At 41.3% G+C, this 10,922-nt stretch overlaps 1 protein-coding gene across 2 annotated transcripts in view; it reads right to left on the reverse strand.

The window, feature by feature from the left end:
* rad50 (RAD50 homolog, double strand break repair protein) overlaps positions 1–7,762 on the reverse strand; it is a 102,690-nt gene extending 94,928 nt beyond the window's left edge. For both annotated transcript variants that reach the window (XM_083644108.1, XM_083644109.1), the window contains exons 1-3: positions 7,649–7,762; positions 7,235–7,386; positions 891–974 (exon numbers count right to left, since the gene is read on the reverse strand). In XM_083644108.1, the coding sequence (XP_083500234.1) occupies positions 891–974; positions 7,235–7,363 (213 nt within the window). In that variant the 5' untranslated portion in view covers positions 7,364–7,386; positions 7,649–7,762. The remainder of the gene's footprint in view (positions 1–890; positions 975–7,234; positions 7,387–7,648) is intronic.
* Between the last annotated feature and the right edge of the window lie 3,160 nt (positions 7,763–10,922).

Below are 10,922 nucleotides of genomic sequence, written 5' to 3' on the forward strand. Positions count from 1 at the left end.
ATACTTTTCTGGCACTGAATCAATTGCCGAGTATCGAAACATGCCTTGTCATTCGATACCAATTTTCTATACCAAAAAAATACTTGAGCCTATGAGCATGCAACATGCTTGGCTGCACACCACGCTAATAAGGCTGGTGATTGGCTGTCATGTAGAGGCATGCAGGAACAGTTACACCGACTTTAGCCGGAGAGAGGCAGGCACACCAGGCAGCGCGCGGAAACAACGTGGAAACAATCTAAAGTGTGGCTCTATTTAAAGCTCGATGCCAATACCATGTGATGCAATAACCCAGTCAAGCTCTATTTTCTTTGCAGCACTTGCAAATGGAGGAAATCGATGCATCTGGTCGTGAGTTGAAGATAGTTTAATTAATTAGTAATGTTATGCGCAAGGGATTAATTTATATGTGTGAACTTTTTTTTTTTAAGATAATTTTTGGGGCATTTTGCCTTTTAGTAGACAGGACAGTATGCAGACAGGAAAGGTGGGGGGAGAGAGACTCGAACCCACGTGACTCGAGCCTCCGTGGTACGCGTGCTACCAGGTGAGCCACCAGGATGCACATATGTGTGAACGTTAATATCGGGCAGTTTTTCGCCCATTATGTATTTTTAGCAACTCCTTAACAAACGCTGATGTCATGATAGTTTGTTGAATGTCAATGCGATTCACTTTGTGTCATTAAGGCTATATCGATAGACTATTGTCTTCCATGCATCAAGTGGAGCCGTCTCATCACAGTTTTGACAATAACATTCTGTTGCAGCAGTAAGCATCATTACAAATTGATTTGCAACTCTCCATTTTGCATTGAAAACTATTTGCAGCAAAACATACATTGTGGAGAGACAGACTTGAGAAATGATGATATAACAGACTAAGCTCACCTTTGGATCATGGATAAAAGCTGCTCCTTTAGCTCCAGGGGGAAGCTCGCCTGATGCGGCATACTTCAGGCACTCAATGATAGTCTGCAAACAGAGAGAAAGGGTTATATTGCATATATATATATATATATATATATAAAATTAATAAATTATATATATATATATATATATATATATATATATATATATATATATATATATATATATATATATATATATATATATATATATATATAATACAGTATATATTATATTGCATGGGTAAGGCAGAGGATTACAATTCGGGGGGTGTAGTTATAGAAAATAATGTCCATATTCTCTGAAAGGACTATCTGCAGCTCAACATGGTAAGACTAAGGAGCTTGTAGTGGACTTCAGATGGACCAAGAAGCCACTAAGATCTGTCACAATCCAATGAGAGATGATGTGGAGGTGGGACAGTAGTCTTACAAGTTTTGGGGTATTCTTCATATTGACAACAAGTTGGACCAGTCACACAACACCACCACGAATGCAGTTGCTCTCTACAGGAATGTCCAGAGTAGACCAGGGGATAGGCAGCCATGGCCCATGTATGCAGTTTTTTATACCAACAAAACACTACACCATATATCAAAAACAGTACAGTTGCATTTGAGAACAAACAAAACATTGAATTTTGAAAAAAATAAAATAATACTTTGCTCTCGACAGCCTCTTCGACATGTTTCTCAACGTGACTGACAACCAAGTTGTGAGGTGACATAAGGGTCCCATTTATCTACGCCTATTTTAAAGAAGAAGTAGGCCAGCAGAGCAGAGCACACTAGTAGAATGTCCTTTTAGCGTTGTCAACGCAGATGAAGGCTTTGAGCTGAAACACTGCTGTTGTGTACCAGATGTTCTGCTGTCTGTACCAGATGTTCTGCTGTCTGTACCAGATGTTCTGCTGTCTGTACCAGATGTTCTGCTGTCTGTACCAGATGACCATTAAACGGTAAAAGGACATTCTAGTGTGCTGGCCTACTTCTTCCTTGATGTTATTCCTTGGCCCTAGGGGTTGGTATCGAGTTTCGATACTTACTTGGCACCGAAATGAAAACATCGATACTAAGGGGTATCGAAGCCTCCCTTGTCAATCGATACCAATTTTCGATACCAAAACAAAACAGCGTCATTGAGCCTATAAGCATGCGACATGCTTGCACACCACGCTCTAATACGGCTGGTGATTGGCTGTCATGTAGAGGCATGCAGGAAAAGTTACGCCCACTTTAGCCGGTGTGTGTTTGTTTTGAGGCAGGCAGCGTGCGCTGCGGAGACAGAATACAAGAAGTGGAACTAGCGTTAGCCACTCAAGCTAGTCCTATCCTGGAGTACCATATGGCGAAGATTAGGGATGCACCGATATGAAAATTTTGGCCGATGCCGATAACCGATATTAACATTGCCGTTTTGGCCGATAACCGATATTTACCGATGTCGATATGATCTGTATAAAAACACATTTCTATGATAATAAAATTTTGTACATACTGAAAAACACATTGAACACACTGAATTTGAAAAAGTAATGCATTTCTTTACTTCAAAAACATTTGTAAAAGCCCATAAATCATAGATTTACTGCATTATTTCATCTTAATGTGAAGAATTTGGTTGATACCGATAACCGATATTAACATTGCAACATCGGGCCGATACCGATATGTTAAAAAATGACTAACATCGGCCGATACCGATATGATTGCCGATATATCGTGCATCCCTAGCGAAGATGATGAAAAGCAGGGAAAGAAACAGAAACAACAAGGACTGGTTTCCACAGACAAGACAAATAATCGAGAGGTGGGTCAGCTTACCGCAAGTTGTTGTTGTTAGCGGTTATCAGATCCCTCAGTCTGACAGTCTGGCTGTGAGTTGTAGCATTACATCGTTTAATTAATTGGCGCCCTAACGTTATGCGCAAGCGGGCATTGTGTATTTTTAGCAACTCGTTAACAAACGCTGATGTCATGATAGTTTGTTGAATGTAAATGCGATTCACTTTGTGCCATTAAGGCTATAGGCTATTGATAGGCTAGTCAATGCTCAACTATTGTCTTCCATGCATGAAGTGGAGCTGTCTCGTCAGTTTTGACAAGAATGACGTTCTGTTGCAGCAGTGAGCATTAACCACTGATGTGCAACGCTAGCGTTAGATCTTCAATTAATTAGCGTTAACGTTATATGCAAGCGGGCAGTTATCGCCTATTATGTATTTTTAGCAACTCGTTAACAAACGCTGATGTCATGATAGTTTGTTGAATATAAATGGGATTCACTTTGTGCCATTAGGCTATATTGATAGGCTAGTCAATGCTCAACTATTGTCTTCCATGCATGAAGTGGAGCTGTCTCATCAGTTTGGACAAGAATAGCGTTCTGTTGCATCAGTGAGCATTAAACACTGATTTGCAACTCTCCGTTTTGCACTGAAAACTATTGCACTGATTTATTTGTTTTATATTTCTTTCCTTTGTAGTACTCCAATATTTTTTTGTAGGGACAGCAATAAGTTTAGACAACTTAAAGTTATGTTAAATACAGTAGGTTTTATTTTTTTCTGCTGTAAAACTTGATTGGTATCATAATTGTCAATGTATAATGCAGTTTTATTTTTGTTAAAATAGATTTTTCTAAAAATTGGTATCGAAAAAAGTATCGTTCAGGAACCGGTATCGAAATCAAAGTATCGAAACGGTATCGATATCGAAAAATTTTGAACGATACCCATCCCTACTTGGCCCTGCACCTAAGTTGATCATTAGTCTTGAGTGTGCTCGCTCGCTATTGAGTTTACTTTTGGACGTTACGATTTTATAATTTTGAAATCATCAAGTTATAAGATTAAATATGCATACATTCCATTTGAATAATTAGGCCTTCTTTTATCAATTTTCTGCCAAATTATGGAAAATTCTGAAATATTCCATGTTTTACAGTTGATTCCATTTTTATTACCAAATTCCATGAATCCGTCTGTTTTTCTGCATTGCGGAAATCACATGGTCCTATGGGGGGTTTCTGTGGGCTTAAGGCAGTGGGTAGAGGCAGCAATACTGTAGGTGTAGTTTGGGACTCCTACCTGTGATTCACCGGTCATTCCCTCCCACAAATTGTAGACTTTCTTATAATAAAATAAAGGCATATCTATCTTTCCATATTTCTGTGTTGAGTGTATCTTATCTCTGACAGAGCTGCTCTATTACACATAGGTCTTTTCACACTGCACTGTTAGCTTCCTAGCCCTGTTTGTTCCACCCCTTTCAAACTACTGACATCTGTAAGAGGAATATAAGATCTTCAAATCTGCGATGTGACGTCAGAAACAGTTTTCTGTCCCAGAGCCGAGGCGATGGACGAGGGAATGAGGCTTCTTCTTCTATTGAGTTTTATGGCAGTTGGCATCCTTAAATGGTGCATTACCGCCACCTACTGTATTGGTAAAATTATAGTGCAAATACAATATCAATAAAAAAGTGTCCACCCAAAATGCTCCCATTCACCCCAATATCCATACTGTGGCCCAGACCAGTCGTCTAGGCCGAAGCAAACGCTTCATTCAGCGTTTTCATCAAGTCATCTCCTGAAATGTCCTCAATATCCAAAAATGTCCTGGCAGCGTCCACCACCATCTTGATCCTCTCTGACTTGCTTTCTATCTCCAGAGCACAGTTGATTCACCATCGCCACGAAAGCCAAAAAGGCTTTCTTGTCCACACAGAAATTGTTTCCAGATTCACCAGCACCACTCTTCTCCTGTTCCTTTCGTACTTCCACTATCTCATGTTTCCTTTCCATACTTGTAACTGCCTCAGCCTAAGATATTCCTTTCTCTTCTCTTACCTTGTTCACTTTCACCTCTCTAATCCTTTTTGAACACTGTTTTGACTCTGCATGATGTGACCCCCCACAATGCAGGCATTTTACCTGCCCTTTACACCCCTCAACTTCACATTCATCTTTCCCACATCGCCCACATATTTTATCTCTTCTGCACACTGCAGCTACATGACCATATCCATGACAACAAAAGCACAGAAGAGGCGCTCTCTCAAACGGCCTCACCCTATAGCTCACACAATCTACAAAGACTCTTTCTGGAACTCCTGCTTTAAAAGTCAAACACACAGACTGTTCTTCTTACCTTCTACAAACCTTGTCATTCTTCTTGCCTCAAACACACAGTCTACATCTTCAAACGTGTCCACGTCAACATCAAGTGGAACACCACTCACCACTCCTTTTTTCATGGGCTCTTTTCCAAGAGCAAAACACTCTACCCTACAATATTCATAGTTTCTTATCTCAATGACTTTCAAACCCTGAGCCTTCGACACACAATCTATGATCACCATTCCACTTCTAGTCACCCTGACAGATTTAACCATTCCCACTTTCTTTTTAATAAACTTTCCCACGTTGTGTGGATTACTGAAAATTCCATCGTCCTTCGTTACTGCTTTCATACCAACAATAAAAGGATCAGACTTCACTTTCTTATTACTATGACTGACTATTGTCACTCGATACACTACTGAAACTTTTTTGTTTATTCTCCAGCCCTCTCGAATCTTCATCAATTTCAATTTCGCTCTCACTCTCTGTATCACGGTTCGACGCCATTTCCTCCTCGTGACGTGAGCTCTCCTCCACCCGTGACGTTACTTTGGAGTGCTGTCTCTGTCTTATTTCATTCGTCAACAAATGGGGCTATACTATAGCTTCCTAGTGAGCTGTTATCCCTGGGCTAAGAGAATGCACAGTGGTGTAGTGGAGGGTAGACTACCCACTTATTTTTCAGACGGATTTGCGTCTACCCACTTCTAGCGGCAGATTCCACCAGGAAGCATCGCGTTACGGCCGCCGGAGCTGGTCGAAGCCTGTCTAGTGACCACCTGTGTCCACCATCCCTGAAGCGGCTCTCCACTCTGCTCTGCTAAACATATGTTTAGCGCCCTGTGTATTTTCGCTTCCCTCTTTGAGTTGCATCAAGCAGCAGAGAGCAGATCGAGCTGGGCAGGAATTCATGAGAATAATAAAATAAAACATCCTGTGGGATTTCAAAATAAAACCTGTTACTGTATGTCAAGAGAGAAACAGTCACACATTGAGGCGGGCAATTTAGCCTGCTTTCTATATAATGCCTCCCTCAATTACTTGTGGAATGCTTCCATTATTTTGGCAGCTACTTGGGTTCAAATGGGTTTATTTGAATTGTTTGTATCAATTAACTAAATTCAGTAATCTCCAGGTTATGGTAGCCTAATTGTTGTTGTCGTCTATAAATAAATAAATAAATAAATAAATAAATAAATAAATAAATAAATAAATAAATAAGCGAACACCGGAGTAACATCAGAACCGGCGACGAGCGCAATCCTGTTGCTCTTCACTTTAAACAGGCCGGGTCACAACCTCAATGCCTTCTGCTATGTGGGTGTTGAGAAAGTGGATAAGCCCCCTAGAGGAGGCGACCATGAAAGGAGGCTCCTGCAGCGGGAGACCTACTGGATCGATTTCCTCAATACCATGTCTCCTAATGGCTTGAATAAGGAATTTTACATTAAACCTTTTTTGTCATTTGTCCTATTCTATTATTGTTATTTCTATACAAGTCTTAGTCTATTTTTGTACCCTATGTATTTTTCGACTATGTATTTTATTGATGTGTGTATATGTACTGTCTACATAACTTCACTGATTGCTCCTTTAAATGTTATGTACAGGCAGGCTTCTTTTAAGGCATTAGTCACCTGCCATTGGCTATGTGCTATAGCCGACTTCATTGACTGACAGCAGCTGATGTCAATGCGTTGTCTTGTCATTAGTCTTATTTTCTATATGTTCTGCTGTATTCTTTTCTAGTCGTTTGCCTGGTGAAGACCCACTGCGTGAATTGAAAGGTTGTTGTAATCATCATCATTAAATATTTTGAGCTGCCCCAGTGTGCGGATATTCACTTTTTCAACCCTCAGACGGTTTTAACTTAACAATAATAACCATCACAACCCACCTGAATATCCGGTTTACTTCCTGTATACATAGCTGAGCGCAGGCTGATATTCGGCTCATATTAAATGTTAACATTAGGCCGTGTCTCTGACACACACATTAACAAGGTAGCCTATTTCGGTCTTTATGTCTTGTAGTAGTTAGTAGTAGTTGTTGTTGATAGTTGCCATAACAACCACCCACGTGGGAAAGACGTGCACACGCTGGGTAGTAGGAAGCGTTGTTGTCCGGTCCGGAGCTAGCCTGAGAGGCTATAAAAGCTACATGTTACAGAGTAAGCTGACTATGTACTATGCTGACCACCATACCGTTTTCCCAGCTCCATTGGGTCCAACCAGCAAAGTCAGAGGAGTGAAGAAAGAGATGACCTGTTTGTCCTTGTCTTCAATCCCAAAACTCCTCACCCCCATGATGCTCATCTTGTCAATTTTTGACATGTTTGCTTCTTGGACAGGCTTAGCTGAGAGCAGAAGAGAGAGAGAGATAACAGTTTAGACTTATAACGCAATATCTAAGGCAAACGTTAACCGTATATTTAAGACATTTTAATTTCCTGATTGCAGATAACTGTATGTAACGTTTAAGACTTTGAAGGACCTGTGCAGACCAGACATCTCAAATGGCTAGCGTTAGTTTGGCTATCGTGCTACCTGCTGCTAAATTAAGTTACACAGCTGAGCTAGCAGTTAGCTAACTAGCTAGAAAGACAAATGTAACGTTACCAGTTTAACCAAGCAGCGATTCTGTATGGCTGCATCAACTGTCTGCAGACAAGTCCGAGGCTGAATTAACCAAGTTGTTGAGCTGAAGAGTGAAAGTACAGTGACAGTTTTCGCGCTGAAATGTGACGTGGAAAGTGATGATGACATGTGACCAAAGAACTTTTATGGTCCACGGGTCCACGCTAGGTTAGTCCACGCTCTTTGATGTGACATGTGACCAAAGAATGTGACTTCCTCCTCTTCTTCTTCTTCTGATTTGGCAAACAGCATTTTGTGCATTACCGCCACCTTCTGGATTTTAGCAGTTACAAAATATGACCAAAGAACTTTTATGGAAAGAACTGAAAGCTCCATATTGCCCCATTGCAACATCAGCGCCCAGCAGCCTCCGCCATTTTTTATTTTTGGAAGCGTGACAGCGCCAAAAGAACCTCGCACAGGCTCGCAGTGGTCAGCTGCGGTAGCGCGGGCCCCTATAATCAGCCTCTCTAAACAGTAACTCAACGGGAGAACACTCTAAATTTCGTGGATTCACATCTTTTCTGGGCGTACTGCAAATCTTGACTGAAGTGGTGTAGTGCAGGGATGTAAAACAACAACCATATTGTGGAAACTAAGCAAAATGTTTCGTTTTCTTTGTTTAGTTTTTTCAAGATAAATAGCTAATGCGGCTGTCGTCCACTCCGTCAGAAGTGTGTTGCCGTGGTTTTAACCTCGGGTCCTTTGCATTTACTATTTATCTTGAAAAAACTAAAAGAAAAAAACGAAAAATTTTGCTTAGTTTCCACAATATGGTTGTTGTTTTACATCCCTGCACTACACCACTTCAATCAAGATTTGCAGTACGCCCAGAAAAGATGTGAATCCACGAAATTTAGAGTGTTCTCCCGTTGAGTTACTGTTTAGAGAGGCTGATTATAGGGGCCCGCGCTACCGCAGCTGACCACTGCGAGGCGCATTCTGTTTCCAAAAATGGCCGGAGTTTCGTCTCTTTCCTTCCATGCTCTTTGATATGACTTCCTCCTCCTTCTTCTTCTAGTGTTTTATGGCGGTTGGCAAACAGCTTTTGGTGCATTACCGCCATCTACTGAATGTTTGTAGTTTCCACAATGCAGTGACCCAAAGTGCTCCAATTCATAATTATTGTCCATATATCAAGACGCAGTTGTCTGACTTCTTCTTCTCCTTCCCCTCCTTCTCCTCCTCATTCTTCTTCTTCTTCTTCTTCTTCTTCTTCTTCTTCTTCTTCTTCTTCTTCTTCTGGTTTTAACGGCAGCTATGTTGCACCACTGCCATCTTCTGAAGTTACCTCCACAGTGTCCATTCTGTCAAGATTCTCCTTATCAGTCTAGTGAGTGGTGTAACGATGAGAGATTTTTGGGGGACAAACAGGTTGAGTAGCCTACAGTACTTGAGTTGAGTGACAGTCAGAAATGATGTCATGCTACAGTTGCTCACACTCGTAGCCTATAGGGGATAATGTAAACATCAAGACATTATACGAAGCATAGAATAATAGACCCAAAAGAAAAACACAACATTAAAAATAGAATAGAATAGAAGTTAGGTAGCCTATATACATGAAAGTGTCACCAATGCTTGCCACCTCCGACAATTCTTGTCAAGTAGCCTACCATTGAGTAGAAGTGAATATGTGAGGTACATACTATTATCTTACATACAGCAGTGTGAGTGTATAGAGTGATAATAATAATGATAACAATAATAACCAATAAACAGTAAGGTGCATTAGGTCCAGTCAGTAAAAGAACATTTGTGTGGATAGTTGATTATTGCACAAATTGCAGTGTTTTATTGCATTGGGTTTTATTGCACAATCAGATATACATTAAAGTGTGTTGGTGTTTTATTTATTTGTATATATATATATTTTTTTATCCTATGTAGACGGTTGGAGTGAGACCATGGCTATAATGTTGACTGACTCAAAGTGTCTGATGCCCTGCCCTTAAGGAGTGTGATGGCCACAGGCAGCTAATGACTTCCTGTGGCACTCTGTGGTGCATCTTGGTGGATGAAAGTGCTCCTGTGTTCGACTAGTTCGTCATAGAGTGGGTGGGATACGTTGTCCAGGAGCTCTCTGACAGCGGCGTCAGAGAGCTCAGCTCCAGCCCCACAACATGCCTGGCCTTGCGTATCAGTTTGTTGAGTCTGTTGGCGTCCGCTGCCCTCAGCCTGCTGCCCTCAGTCAGATAGGTAGTCAACAATCCAGGACACGAGGGGGGCATCCAGCCGCATCGCTGTCAGCTTCTCACCCAGTAGAGCCGGCCTGATGGCACATATGGAATACATTTACAGATATACCCAAAAAAATTACAAAAAGAACAGACATGAAAGAAAGGGGGGGGCGGGGAGAAAAAAAATACATACATACAAATCATAATCAGTCAGAGGTTTCAGGGAAGACATTTGTATGTTTCAAGAGAGTATATATATTTTTTATATTATTCAGCAGGATAATCTTCACGAACGTTAATCACTGTTACGCCTTTTGAAGCGTTTTCTAAAAATCACGCATTTACGTTCCAAAAGTCATACTCGACTAAAAGTCAAGTTATTCACATTTGTGAAGATTATTCTGCTGAACCCAAATTCGTGCTCCCATAAACTTTTGTTAACCACAGACCTTATTTTATGTATTCAAGTTAAATCCCCATTCTAAAACCCCATTCACTTTTTCGCTGGCGAACCCAAGCATTACTTACATCCTCAAAGCGGGGTCCTCTCGCCATTCCGAAGTGTCGGCATTCCGATCATTGACTTCTATGCTTTCGGAGAGGCGGCCCTTTTTATCTCCAAAAAAGGTTTTGCCATTGCGAAAGATATTAGGTCCGCCTTTCCGACATAGCATCTTGAGTTATTTAGCCTACAGGGGTGGGAGAGGTTAGGTTTAGGGTTAGGTTCTGGGGGAGGTTAGGTTTAGGCTTGGGGGGTGGGAGAGGTTAGGGTTAGGGTCTGCAGGAGGTTAGGTTTAGGCATGGGGGGTGGGAGAGGTTAGGTTTAGACGTGGGGGCTGGGAGAGGTTAGCTCCAGCCGGTCCCCCGGGTTAGGGTTAGGGTTCTTTCGCAATGGCGAGACAGATCTCCATTCCGCCAATTTTGTCGGAATGCCGGTATTTTGGAGTGCCGACATTTCGGAATGCCGGGGTGTCCCCCTTCAAAGCAAATGGAGGATTTTTCCAAGAGATAACTTGTCTGTGAATGCTCGTGGACAAAACAATGTTTATTCACTTGAAATGCACTTAAAAGTTGAA

The sequence above is a fragment of the Poromitra crassiceps genome (genome assembly GCF_964638095.1).
Source record: "Poromitra crassiceps genome assembly, chromosome: 1".
Lineage (NCBI taxonomy): Eukaryota > Metazoa > Chordata > Actinopteri > Beryciformes > Melamphaidae > Poromitra > Poromitra crassiceps.